This window comes from Symsagittifera roscoffensis, chromosome 1 (assembly GCF_963678635.1).
Source record: "Symsagittifera roscoffensis chromosome 1, txSymRosc1.1, whole genome shotgun sequence".
Lineage (NCBI taxonomy): Eukaryota > Metazoa > Xenacoelomorpha > Acoela > Convolutidae > Symsagittifera > Symsagittifera roscoffensis.
The window spans coordinates 29,747,195-29,767,058 of NC_087062.1; the positions used below are offsets into that span (position 1 = coordinate 29,747,195).

A 19,864-nucleotide genomic window follows, 5' to 3' on the forward strand; every position below is an offset into this window, starting at 1 on the left:
TTATCCACGAGTGGTTAACAGATTATACGACGAACATACGAGCTGTTCAGCTCATAACAGGGATCCGCTGTTGTGTCCCATTATTATGACCTACATTTGCTATTTTTTCGGGAAGATGTTGCATAAACTAACTAATTTTTGAATGAGATGCGGTGTGCTGTTACCAGCCGCTACGTAATGTGTCTCCAAAACACCATTATTGTCAGCCCAGGTTCTATATCCTCCCGAAGATCACGTCTTTGCCCATGATCACTCAGACGAGGCTGTTTTTACCTGCTCCCGCATGCTGATTGAGCTCACATGTGACACACTGTGCGGGCAAGTTGAGACAAGCGGTTCCAGAAAATCTCAGTACACCACGCCCATAATTTCACTTCACAAACTCTGGCAGTCCTCGCCACATGCCAACTGGGTCACGTCTCATGATAAACTAGAAAAACAACGGCATGCCCCCTCCTTTCTTTCCACATCTTCAGTTGTTCCCACCAAATCACTCTCAGTGGTACCATATCTGTTCCGCATCGTTGCCTCTCCTTGCCAGATTATTTATGAGGACGTCCTCGTGGCTAGGTACAGCCTCGAATTGCACTGGACGCGCGCACGTCTTACCAGCTAGCCGACAGCTCGAGTCTCAAGTGTTTGTTTCTTCTCTGCGGCCGCAGTTCCCGATTGACTGCCACCATTAATTTTTTTATTCAGAGCTAGAACTGCCTTGCTTCAGACCATCAAAACCAGGTGCGTCACACAAACTGACCACAGTGTATTCTCTTTACACTTTCTTGTACATTTCTATCGTCGCCATCAGCAAATTGATGCATCAAAGGTTTTTGGTCCGAGGACGCATCCTGTTGCGGCGGAGCATTGTAAAAACTCCGTATTTCATAAGTAAATTCCGATTTCAGTTGAATATGTTAACTAACTTAATCTTGCAAAGTGTAGTAAGAGGGTGAATAATAGAGGTCACACCGAAGGTGACAGGCACACCGTTGGCTGGTACCTGCAGGTATTTAATTATCACCGATTGAGTGACAGATGATTGACCTGTGAATTGAAATGATGACGAATTGAAACAGATGTAAATAGCACCGTATGACATTTCCCCTCTTGTAAAAAAATTTGAAAAAATGTAAAAACTGAATGACTGAAACTGCGCGTATGTAAATAAGATTGATGATGATTTTTTTAAGTACTCAAAAAAAGTCAAATTTTTTTTTTATGGCTGCAACTAAATATTGAACAAAAAAAATACCGCCGAAGGCGATGAACCAATGAATTTTTGGTAGACCCTTTGACAAAGCAAACCAGCCTCTAGGACTCTAGAAAATTTTAACAGCTTTTGAGTTTGATTTCCTTTTTGATCCTCCTTTTCATTTTCTATTTCTTCCCCTCCTCGGTTTTCTTTGTGATGTGGTCGATCATGACTTGTGATGTGGTCGATCATGAGGTTTCTTAGAACAGTATTTGTTTCCTTCCCATGGTGAGCTTCAAATGGTGTTAGCTTAGTCGTAGCGTTAACACAAAACCTAAGCGTCCCAAGTGCTCGTTCCAACATTTTCCCCAACTGATTTTTTCTTTCGCGTACGTGAGAATTGAGTTTTTTTAAGTTCCTTTTGTTCTCTCCACGCATCCGGTAGCGCGATGGTCATTCGCAGGCGATTTTACTATAACGATTCACTCCGTGTTACAAAATCGTTCAATTTCATTAGACATGAAATTTGTTCCCTGATCTATGTGAATCCTTTGGGGCACACCGTGGGTTATGATATTTGTTCTCGAAAAACTAAGTTTTTGTCGGATTTATTAATTGCACAGACCATAGCCGATGACCAGCGAGAGAAATGATCCACTGCTACAATAACGTATTTCTTGACTCATTTAGATAAATAATGGGACTTCAAAAATCAATTTGTACCGCTTCATTAGGTTCCTTAGGTTCTACAACTTGTCCCATATCCTGTTTTGATATTAAGTTTTTGAGGTTCTCACCCTACTATGTACACTCTGTGCAACTCTCGGCCATAGAAGCTATGGAACGGTAGATATACGGGTACCGAATATCCTTGGCGGCCTGGAACAAGTTTGATTTACTATGATGGTAATAGTGTATACTGTTGTTAATGGCTGTAGTCAGAGAGTATGGAATCACAAGTTTGTCGTCCATCCACACAACGTTCTATCGTACATACATGTCGTTTATGAATTCCGCATAGTACCGGTTCATAGCTTATGTTTTGGCATGAATGTTTGGGTCCCCTTCTTTGATCATCTCTCGCATAGCACTCAGTTGTGGATCGGATTGGTAACTGGATTCAATAAATTGTAAGTTAAAAAGTTCCGGTAAAGATGTAAGTTTACTAACTACTTTCTATCCCCGCCGTACAATGGACATTACTAAATTGTTAGGATCAACTGCTGGAATGGTTTCGCCGGCGAACGCCGAGGGTAATGAAAGAACTGTGTTTGTTTTTATTGATCTTGATTCTTTAGTTATTGCTTCTAAACTCGCTGTTGTCGTTACGGGTATTTCTTTTATTTCGTCACTACTACTATGTAAGCTAGGATGTCGATTTAAAAATTGCCTGAATTTCTTAAAAATTCTATCCATGGTTTTTTCAATAACATGGTTTTTTCAATTTGATTTCAATATAATAAAAGACCCGACTAAATTTTCATCCAATTTAGTTGACCGCCGGAGTATTCCACGTGTTCGTTTCTCTTGGCTAATTCGTTCTCGCATGACACGACGCCCTCTACTGGCGAATTGTGTTACGAAAATTTGCAAAGCGCATGCGATTTAGTTATTTGCTTTTGATGTGCGAGAAATACCGGTACCGCGGCGGAATTGTTTTGATCGTATCTCAAGGCGCTACGTATTGATCTAATTTTAGCCATGTGAACATGCTATCATACGCGCTGACTGGTACCGCAGCGCCATTTGAATTACGAGATAAGTAATCCTCCAAACCAATTTTCGCACCTGGCTAATGCTCTACTTCGAAAGGTAATTAAACGAACTTACCATCTTGTAAGCCGGCTGAACGTCGTCTTGTTCTTTTTTGTTTTCGTTCAAAAGAGATACTAAAGCTTTATGATCATATTCACGTAGAAATTTCTGCCCAACACAAAATTGTGAAAATAATCGGCACCCCATATCACCGCTAAGGTTTCAAGTTCGTTTGTTGAGTATTTCTTTTCAGCCTCGTTCAAGAATCTTGAAGCAGTCGAAATGGGCCTCCACCCTTCGGGGCCTAGTTGTTACAGCATCGCCCCCAATCCATTGTGGCTTGCGTCACAAACAATGCGGATGTCACGATGCACATCAAAATGCCGTAGCTCGACAATGTTTGCCACTTGCAGTTTCAAACTTTCAAATGCCGACTGGCACTTGTCCGACCATATTAAATCGTTTTTTCGACTAAGTAAGGGACACTAAATTTCGGCTACCGCTGGTAGATAGTTGTAGACTATTGATTGAACCCATAAAAGACTTTAGCTGTGACAACGTCCGCGGCGGTTTTCAGGCTTTTATCTGTTCGATTTTCCGCACCAACGGTGTAATTCTCGTCGGTCTAATTTTGTGCCCCAGCCACTCGCAGTCCTTTTGCGCGAATCTGCATTTTGATAATTTTAGCGACATATTTTCTTTATCTAGCTTGTGCAAGATTTTTTCATCAGTGGAGATATGATTAATCTCCGACCCTTTCGTGATCACTAGAATATCATCAATGAACGAGTGGGCTTGGGGAAACTCCAAAAGAAAACTATCCGTCGTTCGTCGAAATTCCGAATCGTTGTATGGCCGTAAAAACCGGTTTTAAAACGGTACATAACCATCGACTTTCCCCCAACAAAAGAAAAGTTACAATGAACGCTCGTATCCGCACTCAGAGGAAGTTGCCCATACGCGTACGTCGAATCTATTGTTGTAAAGAAAATATCCCCCGGTTTTTTTTCACTTGTCGTTTGTCCGACGGTATCCATCCGTTCTTCAATATTCGGCATTTGGACTTGTTTGTTCAGTTCTTTAGATTCCAATGCTAATTTTACTAACCCATCCTTCTTTGCTGTAATGAAGATTGGCGAAACGAAGTATTTATCCGAACATGCGTTCAATTTTTTCAATATGAGCCTGTATCAACAATTTCGTAATTTCCTTATCTATCTTTTCTTGTAGCGTGATCGCAACTCGCCGTCTTTTTTATTGCACTGGGTTTAATTTTTCAAAAAAATTCGCCTGCACTTTATAGTTCTTAAATTTTCCTACTCGGTTGAAAAGTTTTGCAAATTGATTACTGAAATATTCCTGCCACGGAGTCAATTGGTTCTAGATCGTCCGCCCTGTCTTGATCAATCGCCATCACCGTGCCTTCAGGTTGTTGTTGGATTAGTTTCAGTCCCAGTTTGTCCATAAAATCCCGTCCAATTATCGATGGTCTGTTTCCTCCTATCACTCGTATCCTTGCCGTGGTGTTCCATCCGTTTGATTCTGGTTGTACAGCCATAGCTCTATGCAACTTCAATGGGTTTTTACCATAATCGCGGTACTCCTTGTCCTCTGGTGTCAAGTTCTCCAATCTAATGTTTGGTGCACCCAAGGTGCTTCTTAGTTTGTCCACCGTAAAAATTGAGATAGAGGATCCGCTGTCTATCCAAAGTCGCGTAGCTCTCTTGGTAATCTTTACTGATAACTGCAATCCCGCCACTTTGAGCTCTGTAGCCTCTTTGGATCGAATTGCCATTACGACGTAGTCGCCCGAACTGTCGGTGTATTCCAAAATCTCCCCGTCTTGTTCCTGGATTGTATATACTCTCCCTCTTCCCCTACTGAGTGTATTTTTGCTTCGGCAAGTCCTTTCATGGTGTCCAATTTTCCTGCAGTGATTACATGTAACATTCTTCGCTGGGCATTTAATCATATGCTCTGGCGTAAACCCGGGTTGGTCTTAGTTGAAGCATTTCTTACTCGTTTGATTATATGCCCCTCCTCTTGCAAATCCGCGTCCAGAATATGATCCTCTTCCTCGTTGCCGTGAGTTTCTGTATCTCCTCGGATAATTCTTATCGGTTCCTGCTTGATCTGTAGACCACCTCCCGATGGTGTTGACCATGTTCCTCCTTCGGTATTTGTAGAGACATAAGACTTTGCGTATTTATTTCCTCTCTCGTAGGACAAAGCTATTTTGTAAATTTCTTCCGGCGTCTTTCTTGATCGACAGAGCTCATTCTGTCCTTCCCGATTGTTCATATTAACAATGAAAACATCCCGCAATATGCAATCCTCCAATGTGCCAAAATTAAACCTCGACACCAATCCGCTGAGATCTGAGTGAAATTGCTCAAGTGATTAGTTGATTTGATGTTTGGGTGATAGTAGCTGGAAAGTCTCATAAGTTTCATTTCTTTCCTTTTTGAATTCTGCCTCCAATGCGTCTACTACCCTAGGATAGTGTGTTGCCCCAAGATTCATATGTGGTCGTCGTTTATGGAATTCCTCCTGCCCTTTCTCCCCCAGGCACAGGTATAAGTTTGAGACTAAAAATTGCTTGCAGATCATTCTGTTCTTGCCATCGACTTCCTCTACCCATGCTGTTATCTGAGCTTCTGTAAGTAATCCATCAAAGTAAAAGTTCTTAGGGTTAATTCGGTGTTTGGCCACCATTACCCATTGAAAGCGTGTGTACCAAAATTCGCAAAGCATTGGCGGCTCACTGTATATTGTGGGCCAGAATCCAGTTATTCCCAATGTGTTTCCCCCCCCCACTTGGACCTGCTGGCTGCGCCATATAAGAACTCCGTATTGCAATAGTAAATTCCTATTTCAGTTGAATATGTTAACTAGCTTAATCTTGCAAAGTGTAGTAAAAGAGTGGATAACAAAGGTCACACCGAAGGTGACAGACACACCGTTGGCTGGTACCTGCAGGTATTTAATTAGCACCGATAGAGTGACAGATGATTGACATGTGAATTGAAATGATGACAAAGCGAAACAGATGTAAATAGCACTATATGATACCATAAATGGAAAGTTCAACCCAGCAAGTATCACCAGCTGTTGGTTGCAACCCGTCCGCAGCAACAAGCGTGATCTTTTAAGACATGGCAGCCCCAGGCAAGCACATAAATTTTGTTTTGGGTTCGAAGAATGCCGAGGAAGAGTTTCCATAATCTGAGTCATCTATGACGGGTGTATGGCCCTGTTGCATTCCGCTACCGGGTACCTCTCAAGTTGCGGTTCTACCAAAAGAAGCTTTGTATACCTCTCTTCCGACAAATAACAATTAACACTGGATTCAAGGATGCGAGAAGACTGGTTCCCCTTGAACACTGCAGGAAGGAGATCCGGAAACTGCGGTTTTGGCATCCGATGAGTATGGAACCAATCTTCAGTTTGATGTCAGCCTTTCAATCAGTCTCTCCGCATTGACCTACTGCTTGAAATCTACTGGCCCATACAGCGTGTAGTGAGCAACTCCCATTTTCACAAGCGTGAAATCCTTGGCCTGAAAAAAATTGGACGCATTGTGATTGCTAAATTTCTCGTGTCCATTCACATATACCGTCATTTCTTGGTGACCACTGTCTCGTAGCTTTCATAAGCTCCTGTCCACTTCCGAGGTCACTGGTGTCGAATCAGAGGAAGACATGGAGCTCTTGATTGCTGCCACATTGTCAAACTTCTTATAACTCGTGTTGCAATATATCAACAGGACAGAGAATACAGGCATCGTCACTGTTCTGTCGGCAAAAATTGGCCCCACTTGGAGGCTGTATCCAAGGGGACTTCCTAAGGGGCTAGTGAGGAAGACTTGGATTGTTTTTGAGCCAGCTGAGTTCCCTCCTTGCCAGAGGCCCACCATTTGTCTTGCAGTAGCAGCGATTGCGGTTGAGTTTGCGAGGAAGCTGATGACCATTACCCTAGGAAGGAAGTCCATCATGGGGTTTATTGTCAAGTATGGTTTGACGTCTGCTCTTCTGTCATCTTTTCCAATTTGCTTACAGTCTAACTCCCGTTTTAATTAACGTCTCAGCCCAGTGAAGTGCGCCCTTTTATTCTACTTCAAAGTTTATGAAAAAATACTAATCATACAAGCATTAGAGAGAGAAACAATTTTATTGGTACATTCAGAATCCAAAAGAAAATTGGCTGGTAGGCATTCATTGCCTACATACAAATGTACAATAGTGCACGTCATATAAGCATATATAATATAATATAATGTATAAATATGTAATACAACAGGAATACTTTTGTAAATTATCCTAAAATCTTTCCAGCTTTTCCCAAACTTGTGTAAAAAAGGAGACATTAGAAATAGCTTAAGATAAACCTCATTAGTGAGATTTTTAAAACGTCCCAGAGATAATAAGGGGTTCTTAATTTTTTTCTTAAGGGTGTTCCACCAAACAACGGTTTTTATGGAAAAAATGCCTTTTCGATTATTTGAGATTTCGGTATTTGTTTGATGAAAAAAGTAAACCTGTTCTTTGGCTTTCAACAATTTTCGCATTTAGCAATTTCTGACTTTGAAATGCTGCGAGTCGATTATTTTGATATTTAAAGAAGTAAATGCGACATTTAAATGAGACATTATACAAAAATATAAAAGAGACATTAGTACATTTTGCTAAAATGAAATCATCGAATTTCCAAGAAAACTTCTCTCTTTTTTTGGCATAAAATTCAGTGTATCGTCATAAATGAAAAAAAAAACTTTTTGTTAAGCATAATTGCTAATCATACAATTTCCATTTATGGAAAAACTATGACTATTATTTTTTGATGGCAACAGCAAGAAATATCGAAATTGCCCCCGAAAATTTTTTCAATCGCAAAACGAAATTTGCCCTCAAACAAACAATTTTTTATTTAAAAAAAATTCAATTAACAATTAGTTTTTTTGTGTGCATAATAAGTGTAGGTCCGGGTTGGCCCCCTCATAGAGTAATTTCGGTTGAGGTACACCGTCTGTTCGGCACGCTATCTTAATTTCGGCCGGACAGACTCGTGCGACTTTTGAGTCTAAAACCAATCCTAACCTTATTCTTTTTTTTTTCTATTCTCAATAAATCTAGTATATGCCGGTATTCTTGCGAAGTTACAGGAGAGAAAGAACCAACTGATTTCTAATCTGTATTATATTTTCTCTGGCTGAGACTATGAATAGTTTCAGCTGTACAATTTAGAGTAAGTTTTAGTGATGGACCTTGATTGGTTAATTATAAATATTTTATAGTGATAAGTATCACGGTATATAATAAAAATTTTAAATACAAGTTTTGAATAGTTTCTATCCATCTGGGGTATAGGAAGTTTTGTGAATCAAAGTTTTTATAAAGAAAGCATAATGAAGATTTTTTTCTTGTTTGTAACCTTTTTCTTTCTTTCGTGTTAATCGTTTTGTCCGTTGTTTTTTGGTTGCGTCCTTTTCTTAAAAACGGTTTGCCTTTGATTTGTGTTGACTTCGATTTTTTTAAGGTGTTATGTGGTCTTAATACAATTTTGATTTGTAATTCAAAAAAAATATTATCCACTTAGATCTGGTATGGGTATATTAGAACTTTTTTGTACATGTCGGTAATGTGGAGGGTCTAATAAAAGGCGTTGGTTACTTAAATTTTTGATTCCTTAGTGTGACCAGGTTGAAGGAAAGTTTTAAACGTGTGAAAGCTGTTCAATTTTGTTATAAGTTAGTTTATGGAGCATGAAATTAATTTATACAATACAATTTTCATGCAAAGCTTTCAAGTGTTTCAGAGAGAGTGTACGAAAAATCGGCAATATCAAGCAGCGAACTGGAGTGTTCAAAGTGTTTTGCACACATAAAAAGGTTAAATTTATCTTTACTTTCTTGCTCAGATATTATTTCGATATATTGTACGACAATTTCAGCACAAGAATGTTTTTATTTACTGCGTCATTATACATTTTATTTCACAATTTAGATTTTACTGCGATCGCTCAGCTTTTTCATTGAAAAGTTTTACTTAATTGTTTATTAATTTTATATGGCTTTTTTATTCAAAAATTTTTTGATAAAGTCAAAAAAAAAGATGGCAATCTACAATCAAGTATTATATTTTCTCTGGCTGAAACTATGAATAGTTTCAGCTGTACAGTTTAGAGTAAGTTTTAGTGATGGATCTTGATTGGTTAATTATAAATATTTTATAGTGATAAATATCACGGTATATAAAAAAATTTTCAAATACAAGTTTTGAACAGTTTCCATCCATCTGGGGTATAGGAAGTTTTGTTAATCAAAGTTTTGATACGGAAAGCAGAATGGAGTTTCTTCTAGATTTTTGAGGAGAAAGTAGAATGATAGTGTCAGCAAAGTACATGTGATAAGATTGATTGAGATAGAGAGATTGTTGTGAAACCAAAAAGATCGCATTGAACATTCAGATTTGTGTTAAAGAAGTATCGAGTTGGAAAGTTAGAGCGAGACTACGAGCAATCTCAACTCTTCATTTGTATTGATCGAGACAAATGGTTGACTTCTATGAGTGAAGGGCCAAGTGACAGGATACGTATGCTTGAGTTTGAACATGGAGTTGGCTACTGTTCCTTTTCAATGGACAATTCTGTTGTGATGTCGGCTCCATACTTTATAACCTGTGAGAGTTTTGATGCGGCCAGCAAAACCAAGAGACTTGCCATTCCATAAACGAAATGTCGTCGAGTTTTCATATCCTTCTTGCAGCGCGTTTCTTCTGCTCTATGAAATCTGTACATTATAAATATTTGCATTTTAATGACTCAGTTTTAGTTATGATCTCATTAGTTATTTTCGCAAAAGCTTTTAATTACTTCAGTTATTTTAAAAAGTTACTCACCCTGGAAACATTTTTTTTGGAAAATTGAATGAGTTGGGTTCTAAGCACATGCTTAAGATGTCCATCGAACGGCTGATGGGTTAGGCCAGTTGAGCTATACTCATGAGTGTTTCTTTGGGAAGTTTCTTTTCTTGTTTGTAACCTTTTTCTTTCTTTTGTGCTTATCGTTTTGTCAGTTGTTTTTTTTTGTTTTTTGGTTGCGTCCTTTTCTTAAAAACAGTTTGCCTTTGATTTTTGTTGACTTGGATTTTTTTAAGGTTTTATGTGGTCTTAATAAAATTTTGATTGTAATTCAAAACAAAATATTATCCAGTTTGATCTGGATGTCGGTAATTTTGAGGGGCTAGTAAAAGGCGTTGGTTACTTAAATTTTTGATTCCTTAGTGTGACCAGGTTGAAGGGAACTTTTAAACGTGTGAAAGCTGTTCAATTTTGTTATAAGTTAGTTTGTGAAGCTTGAAATTAATTTATTCAATACAATTGTCATGCGAAGCTTACAAGAGTTTCAGAGAAAGTGTACGAAAAATCGGCAATATCAAGCAGCGAACTGGAGTGTTCAAAGTGTTTTGCACACATAAAAAGGTTAAATTTATCTTTACTTTCTTGCTCAGATATTATTTCGATATATTGTACGACAATTTCAGCACTAGAAAGTTTTTATTTACAGCGTCATTATACATTTTATTTCACAATTTGGATTTTACTGCGATCGGTTAGCTTTTTTATTGAAAAATTTTACTTAACTGTTTATGATTTTTATATGGCTCTTTTATTCAAAAATTTTTTGATAAAATTTAAAAGAAAGATGGCAATCTACAATCATATAAAATGGTGAGTAAATATTCATATTTTTTTAGTAATTAACAATTAATACTTACGTAGAAGCTGGGTCGGGAAAAAAGTTCATTGGGGAAGGTAATTTCTATGGTAGGTGATCGCATTATAAGCTTTGCTAGCCTGCTGAATTTTTTTTTATATTTTGTAGTAGGAATCGAAGAAGCTCAAGTGCCTTGATGATCTCGAGTCCTCCTGGTGTTATAGCGATGTCATTGTGAGTATTTTGGTTTATATTATAGTTTGTGAATAAATTTGGTGCCCTGAATGTTCTTCAACAAGGTGATTCCAACATATTGAATAAATTCGTGTGCGTGATAATGGGGCGGGAGTCTTCAAAAGGGAATGTGTTAGTGAGGGGGGAAATTATATACATTTGCCCAGCAGCTTAGTATTTTTGTCGCAATAAGTTTAAGAAATAAGTGTACTTAGAGTTTGTAAATAAATACTAGCGGTGTGGGTTACGTGAAGTGGAGTATCTATGTGGAGTACAAATGGCGTGAAGTTTTATATGAATTGGATGTCACACCTGGCAGTGCGAAGTTTAATATCGAGGGCTGATAAACATCGTATAGAGGACTCCTCAGAAGGACAGCATTTGCAAGATTGTGATGATGTCGGCAGAACTGCTGATCTGAAGTCAGATATCATAGGTCAAACACACAAAATACATATAAATTAACCCTAATTGAGGCTTGGAGTGCTTGAAAAGTGAAGCCAGAAAACAAAACGCTCAAGGATTTCACTAGCCTAAAACTTGAAGCTGTTTTCCATCTATAAGCATTGCTAAAAATTGTCACAAAATTATTAATAGTACTGAAAAAATGTTAAGAAACAAAAAACCAAAAACTTTGAAAGTTTCTTGAAACATTTTCTTTTAAAGTTTACTTAATTGATTATCAAATTATGATTGTATGACTTTGATTGGTCAAACATTTCTAGTTTTTGTTTTTGAAAATTTTGGTCATAGAAAACCATATGTTAATATTATCAGATTTTTCTATGAGTAATTTTTGGAATCCGAAGAGTTTTTTTTTCATTAGCGACCGGTATCAGAAAACAATTCTAAGTCACACCAAAAAATTTTGTGATTGTATCTGTTTCACTTTTTTAAGAATATTTATGAGCACGTAACGCTTAATTGAAAGATCCACTCCGTCGTTCCAAATATTGCCTCTTATATCGTTATCTTGTTAGAAATGTTTATAAACCGTTTTGATATCTAAGGAGGCCAGATTTTAAGCCTTCTGAAAATTTCATTCGGGCCAGTCTTGTATTGATATAACGTTCCAAAAAACTTTCAGTTGGAAAAAAAATATATTCAAAAATTTTATTATATTCTAATTAAGCTAGCGAGCATGTCCAAAAAACCGAAATCAGAAGTAAGAACTCAGTTTTACGCATGAGCATTAGTTTTTAAAGTTAAATATAGCGCCATCTGAGTCTTAAATTTCTCTGATATCAAGACGACTTATTCCCCATTCCATTACTTACTTTCTATAGCTTCTATCTGACTGTAGAAATAATCTATATGCGATAAAAAAAGTACTTTCAGATGTTGCTTCAGTTGTTGCAAAGGCAAGCTCTTCTTCAAACTTTGTTAAGCTCCGCTCTGATCCTCTTTAAATGAATTTAAAAAATTACCTGGCTTAAATTGCGCTCAAAACAATAAGGTTAGCAAAAACATTCTAACAGTTATCTGCAAGTAATGCACACCCTTTTGTATTCTGCTTTTTTTACCAGTAAGCTGGCACGATCATCTGAACAAAATAATGCCATAAAATTTTGTGGCTAACATAAAAACGAATAGCAAATGGCAAGAAAGCTCTCGGAGAAAACGAAACTGGAATCTGATGTGAGTATAACTTCTTTTGATGTAAAGAGTTTGAAAACTAATGTCCCGCACAAAGAAGCTATTGAATTTGCCATAAAGAGATTGTCTGAGCCAACAGCTATTCCTAAATTGTCCCGCGAATCTATGAAAAACTATCAAGTTTGGCTGGGAGAAACCTACTTCAATTGCAATGGTTGGTAGTCTGTTCAGTATTTTGGTCTAGCAATGGACATTTGGATGTGGTAACTCAATAGAGTCTGAATATGCAAGCAATGCTGAAACAATCTGTTGAAACAAATATTGCTGAAACAGAAAACGGACCGGTCTGAGAATGGTGCGTAAGTTTTAAAAAAAAATAAACGGTAAAAAAAGCTATATTTCAATTTTTCCGAAGTCCATAAATTTCTTGTGTCAAACAAATTTGGACGTAGTTGCATATACAAAAGATTTTTCTACTACCCAGTCTCTGGATTGGACCCAACATTTCAAAGATGGAGAGTGTTTTTTGGTAAAAATTATTTTAAAAATGATCAAAAATCAACAAATTGACTTTTTCGAGGACGATAGTTTTTTTACCAAAAAAACTATCGTCCTCAAAAAAGCCAATTTGTTGATTTTTGAGCATTTTTTAAATAATTTTTAAATAATTTTCGTAATAATTTTTGAAAGAAGCCGTTAAGAAGCCTCAGGTTTTGGATGTTATTTTTTGAGAAAGGGAAAAAAATAAAAAAAAAAACTGACAAAAATCAATAATTGTTAGCTCGCACGATCATCTGAACAAAATTTTGGCATAATAATTTGAAAAAAAAATTGGTTGCTAACAAAGAAACAAAACGCAAATGGCTAGAAAGCTCTTGGAGAAAAAAAAAACTGGAGTCTGATGTGAGTATAACTTCTTAAAACTTCAAAACTAATGTGCCGCACAAATTTCGAAGATGGAGGGTATTTTTTTTTGGTCAAACTCATAAAAATTAGTAAAAAAAGATGAAAATTCGAAAATTGACTTTTTCGAGGACGATAACTTTTTTGTAAGCAATAAGAGAAACTGTTAAGAAGCTTCAAGTTTGTGAGGTTAGTTTTTGTGAAAAATAAAAAAATAACAAACTGTCAAAAAAATCAAAAATTCCTTTTCTGCGAGGGCCATAATTGTTTCTGTAAAAAATTTCGGGCGTAGCGACTTATGGGCGTGAGTTTTACAAATACCCTCTTTTCACTGAAATACAACCTAAAATTTGCTAGCTAAGTTTTTGAGAAAACGAAAAGAAAAATCAATCAAAAGTGCCGGTTAAATATTCTTCCCACAGACTTTTTCGAAGGCTCTAGACGAACCGGTACTGCAAAAGGAGACCAGTCGAAAATGCAAGCACACTAAAGTGCAGGTGTTATTTCTATGTTTACCTCTTTTTTGAAAGTTTTGCTTCAAAAGTTTTAAGAAAAATTGAAACTTTTTGCGAAAAGTGATAAAATTTTCCAAAGCGTCTCAAAATTCGATCCCAAACATTTTCATAAACAGTTTTTGTCGAATTAGAACTCTAGCCAAACACGCCAGGCAAGGAATTTGGAATTCAAAGTAGAAACTGAACAACTCTGCGAAGACGAAACAAGGCCGACAGTCTTTGAGCAGACACCAGTTGAGCTGAAAAAAAAATTGATTTTGTAGAAAAACTTGAACCACCCTGTAAAAACACCATACACCCAGTAGTTAATAATAACTTAGTACCCACCCTAAAGTGAGTCAACTGACTTTGTTAAACTAGTTGTTAACCCGAAAAAAAGTCTATATTTCGATTTGATAACATTTGCTAATCGCCAACGTAAGCACTGATCAAAATACACTGATTTTATAACACAACGCTGGAAACCTTGTGTAGAAAAAATCTGCAGGCATTAGTAATGGGTCAAAAATTCGCAAATCTATTTAGATAAATTGCGAAGAAAGAAAGTTTTCCGAATATATATAAACCGCCACACCAAGTTGAAAGAAAAAGATTTTCTCATAATTTTGATTCGAAAGACAAATAAATTGAAGTAAGACAAAATAAGAATCATAAGACAAAATCATTGAAGTAAGAAAATATAGCAAATTTTAAAAAATGCAATTTCAAGTATTTTGACATAATTTAAATGAATACAGCTCAGAATTAAAAAAATTTTTTTTTGTTTTTAAATAATAGCCTAGCTGGGATGTACCTTCATCGGTATTGTATTTATGCACATTGATTCGAGGTTTTTAATCAGCTTTCAATTGTTTATCAGCAATTGAAAGCTCCCCCCGTTTATCAGCTTTCAGTTGATTTCAAAAAATTGATGTGCTTTCATTCATGAATGCATTCAAAAAAAGTGCGTCGATATTGTGTAAGTAATAAACTGAGCTCTGCATTGAGTTTACGAGTTAAATATAAATATATTAACCTGCAAACGCTATTTCACTGTGAATACTGATTTGTTCCATCTTATTTACTTACTGAGAGGCTATAATTCTCTGGGCAGGGGTTATAAGTTTTCTGCGCCAAATTCCTTTTTAATCATTGAAGAACCAATTTTACCTTCCATTTAGCAAATGAAATTGACGTGACTTTAAAATATTTCAACAGTCAATACGCTGAAACAAAAAATGAACGCGAACAAACTTCTAGACTTCTTTCCAGAAAAAAAATACGCAACCTGATAGTGTTTTCACTTTGTACCTTGATATTTACAAAATGACCTTCGTGTTATTTCAATGACTGTCTGGGTATCCTCATCCTGATACAATAAAACACCCTGACACAATTAAGGGTTGTTCTACAATTCGGTTTGTAACGACACCAATTTCATATTCAAGTAAGTTCTGCATCTCAAACATTTACTATTTATTTTGAAAAACTTTGTAATAAATTAAATCTCAACAAGTTACATGAAAACAGCATGGCAACTTTTACTGAAGCAGGCGGCGCATTCACTGGAAAAAAATTGGTCGCTTCATTTTTGACAGCAGTTTCTCATAAAATTTTTTTGGATGCATCTCTGAAAATTAGGTTAAAATTACATGCCGAATACTTGTGGAAAAAGGGGCTCTGACTCAGTTATGAAACAAATATGAACCATATGAACTAGTTCAAATAATATGAACCATTTGGCATGCTTATATTGCTTTCAGACTTGTTTATCCCTAAGGTGAGCAGATGATACGGCCAATTGATTGGTTTTTAAATTCTTGTTACCATTTTAATCATTTTTAGGCCGATGTTGGATAAATTAAATTCTGCAACTGAATTTCCAATTAAATTCTGCAACTGAATTTTCAATCAAACTTAAGCTTTCCAGGGATTAAAAACATAGATAGATATTTAGTTAAATTAGATCTGGAAGTATCAATTGAAATTTGCAGTAGTAAATTTTAAATAACGCATCTAAAACGACGACAAAAACATGTATCTACAGTATTATTTGCACCATGCCATTATTGAAGCTTCATAAAACAAGTTACCAAATTGAATACATTTAAATCTATAGCTTTGAAGCGACTAATATCAATTTTTCATCAAAATCTAAGGTTTTTATTTATTCCAACGTCAAAGCTCCGAAATAGGGTGACCACTTACAAAAACTAACGGTTGGAATAATTTTTACAATTCCCTGGTAGAAAATTTGATCAAAATTTAGCCCAGTGAAATTATTTCATCAGCTGCACCTGAAACAACCGTTTCTCAAGTGCTCAATTCTGGAAATCAATTTCCATCTCCAAATCTATCTAGTTTCAAACAGCTCTTTAATTGGAAAGAAATGACAATTCAAAATGGAATAATAACTAGCAAAACATGCTTGTGTCTGGTCACCCTGGGAATCATAAATGCGCAGTATATGTTATTGGGATAAACTAGGATGCATAAGTACCATTATAAATCGCATTGCAAATTAGTAATGGAATAGCTACAAATCTACCTTCTAAACTATATGTATTCAATCTCTCTGCTCTCAACTATCGAGCCACCATGATCCGCTTAAGTAAAAAAAATAGCTATTAGCACCGAATGACTTTCAATTTGGTATAAAACCAGCAGTTTCATTTTGATTTGCCGCAACGATTGTTTAAACTTCGTGAAGACAGTTTTTAAGTTTTTTATGTGATCAGCAAAATTAGAAGAGTTAATATGCAAATATGTAGAATGTTTGAAGCATTTGGCGAGTGACTATCAAGCGCAGATTCTAGTATACCATTTTGATTCGTAACACTCTCGGGTCAAAATACTTTGACCTTGCTGTTCGGCACAATTCCTCTGACCGGTAGGTATTCTGGATCCCGATTATTGACCTCGTATTTTTTAAGAACTTCTACACTACAAAAGGAAACGCTGTAGCTGTAAAAACTAACGATCTTTACTATTTCGCCGACAGCAACGTCCACTTCGCGACTGTCAGTTGACTTATGCGACTGGATCATTTGCCCCAGTCCAACGTAAAGCGGCGTTTTGTTTCCAGGTTGCACGGGTTTCAAAAGCTGCGATTTAAGTTTCTGTACACCCTCGTAGAAGGGCGTGACAAGAGTAGTAGGTAGCTGGGGGAAGTTCGATTGAAGGCTATTGCACTGATAGAAATCGACCAGGTCGGGGATAGTGGGAAAGTTTATCTCTGGAGCCACATACCATCGTCCTTCGTGGTTCGTCTCAATCCTAATATTACGGACCACTTTATTGTGATGAACCATCAAGGCAAACGTCATGGCAGATTCGCTTTTACGCACCAAAAAGGTCGAATCAGGGCAGATCAGACAGTTTTTGGAGGAAGTTTCTCTGCTTTGCACATGCGTGAACCACGGATAATCTTTTAAAGACTCCTCGAAACTATGTCTCTTCGGAGATCCCGAGCTTGCATCCACTGAGTCTGTGAGGTCAAGGTTTGGATTCGGTTTGTTCAAGAGTTGTATGTACTCCATCGGAACGTAGCCGAATTCCCCTGTTTCCATTTTACGAGCTTTTAAACCAAAATGGCAATCCATGTCGTCGTGAAATACCTCGAAGACTTCTCCTGGTAAAATAAAGAGACATTCTGGTTGGTTCAAAGGCATGGTTGCTTGGTAGACTGTACTTGGTCCGTTCTTCCAGCTACTGAAATGCTCAGATTGTGGCTGTGGCTTGACCACTAGCATTGGCTTATGTCCTGTCGTTAGTTGCGGATCTCTGGATATTCGGCGACTCCGACAAATGGCGTGTCTGGCAAGGCACTCTCTATGAGACAAGTTTTGGCAATTGCGACATCTGTAGCCCTGACAAAAAGCACCCTTGAGCAGTTTATCACAAAAGTAGCACTTTTTGACTTCGATGAAACTGGCTAATTCAAACTGATGTCTGTTGAAACAAAGTTTGTCTCGGTCGGATGACGCAGACGCGTCTTTGATGCAATTCAGCCAGTCAGACTGGAAATTTGAATTTTTACAAATTAGCGTCACATGCTTGTTTCCTTCAAACTTATGTTTCAAAATTATGAATGTTAATTGGGTGTTGTTTTCATCGACGTCATATTCAGAGAAAAGCGCTTTGAACTTGGACTCAAAGTTCTTGCTACTTGAAAGAAAATCGGAGCGATCTTTTGAGAAAAGCAACCCTCTTTGAAACAGGAAAACGTGGCATTTTTTCATGGTGCTTTCAGAGTTGAACTTGACTTTCAGTTCCCCGTCTTTGACCAATTTACCGTAGCACAAAACGTCTTTAAATAGCTCTGCGTCTTGAATTGATTCTCTTAAGGTCATCAGTTTACGCTTCAGTTCAGCATCTCGTTTTGACTCATTCATATAAGAGTTCAGATCTTTGAGCTTTTCACAGGCTGTTTCAGTTGTACTCAACTCATGGAAATCTTCGGTTGGAATCGCTTTTTTAAGACTGTCGATCAACAAATGGTACTTCAGAATTCGCTGTCCTGGAACCCGCAGAACATCACTCAAATTAAATCTACATTGCTGTATATCAGCTGTTTCTTTCAAATAATCTAGTCTTTTTCGAAATACGGCGTCTTTTGAACAGCTTTCAATAGTACTCATAGCGTCATCAAGGGCAGCAAAATAGTGGGCGTAATTTGCTAATTTTGGTTGCCACACAATAAGTGTTCCTGCTACAGGATGCCCAGAATCAACGGCATTTCTCATGTCGTCAAACAGACCGGCATGATATTCTAGCAAATTATTGATGGTTCCATTGCAAAATATTTTCAACAATTTGTCTTGGGGCACTATCGATTTCAGATTATTGCAGTAATGATTTACAATAACATCCAACACGCGAACATACTCTTTTTCTGTTTCCACTAACTCATTGATGATCAATGACCTTTTGTCTCTGGTTAGAGGACGTTCTTCACTTGAATCATCGAACGCGTCCAGACCCTTATACCGGGAGTAAATCAACTCGTCGTATATGTCCTCACTTTCGTGGTCAACTTGGCCATAGATAGTGTCTTCATCTTCAATTTTCAAATCTGATATTTTATCCTCTAGGTCTGAGTAGTTATCACTTTCTTCTACAGACAACTCGAACGATGTGGGGCTCTTACCAGAGGATATTCTTGAAGCAATATAATGAGATGATTTCGAAATTTCATTAAGAGAGCTCAGTACGTTCTCGAATTTGACCCGATTGAAAAGATCAGACGCTTCGAAAAGGCATGACTTCGGTATTTTGTAAACGTCTATACACGCCTGAAGGAAGAGATTCGCATTGCGAACTGAAGATATTTCGGATCCATAGCTGTGGTTATGTACGCGTCTGATATCAATGGAAGAAGGGTCGATGAAGTGGAGAACGTAGCACAAAACTGAGCCATCTTGCAGTAAGTCGACAAGATCGGAAAGAACTGTATCTGTCCTGAGGATTCTATGCTTGCTTGGGAGGAACCCAATTTCCTTCAGCCAGAAGACACAAGCCCTCCACTTGGACATGCTCTGAAAAAAATCAGAACAACAATGGTCACGGTCAGAATCTGCAGAAAAAATGGAACTGTTTGGCCATTTGACCGTCACACAGTGAAACTAGAAAAAGATAAACACTTTATTCATTAGTTATCATAGATTAAAAAAGAAGTGTACGTACATTGGTAAACAAAAATAAAATAATCTACACAGATACGAAGTTGAGCATCGCAACACTTGATTACAAATGAATGACTATTATTACAAAGATGTGAAATGATAACTATGATTACAAAATTGGAAAAAAAAACCTTACAAAATCGTTTTTTTTTTAAATTAAAAAAATATAGAAATTTCAAAAAAAGGACGAAAACTTCCTGGAACAAAATTACCTGCACCATTAGAAGCTTCAAAAAAACTTTCAAAATGCTGAAAAGAAACCGAACCTTTCTGCGGGACCTAGGCCAACAAAAATA

At 37.0% G+C, this 19,864-nt stretch overlaps 1 protein-coding gene across 5 annotated transcripts in view; it reads right to left on the minus strand.

Moving 5' to 3' along the window:
* LOC134842445 (guanine nucleotide exchange factor VAV3-like) overlaps positions 1-19,864 on the minus strand; it is a 593,770-nt gene that overhangs the window by 147,059 nt on the left and 426,847 nt on the right. Inside the window, exon 2 of one of the 5 annotated variants that reach the window (XM_063858791.1) lies at positions 15,859-19,421. The exons of the other annotated variants lie outside the window; for them this stretch is intronic. Coding sequence (XP_063714861.1) covers positions 16,731-19,418 — 2,688 coding nt within the window. The 5' untranslated portion in view covers positions 19,419-19,421 and the 3' untranslated portion in view covers positions 15,859-16,730. Of the gene's footprint in view, positions 1-15,858; positions 19,422-19,864 lie in introns of those variants that run through there. 5 annotated transcript variants of the gene reach the window in all.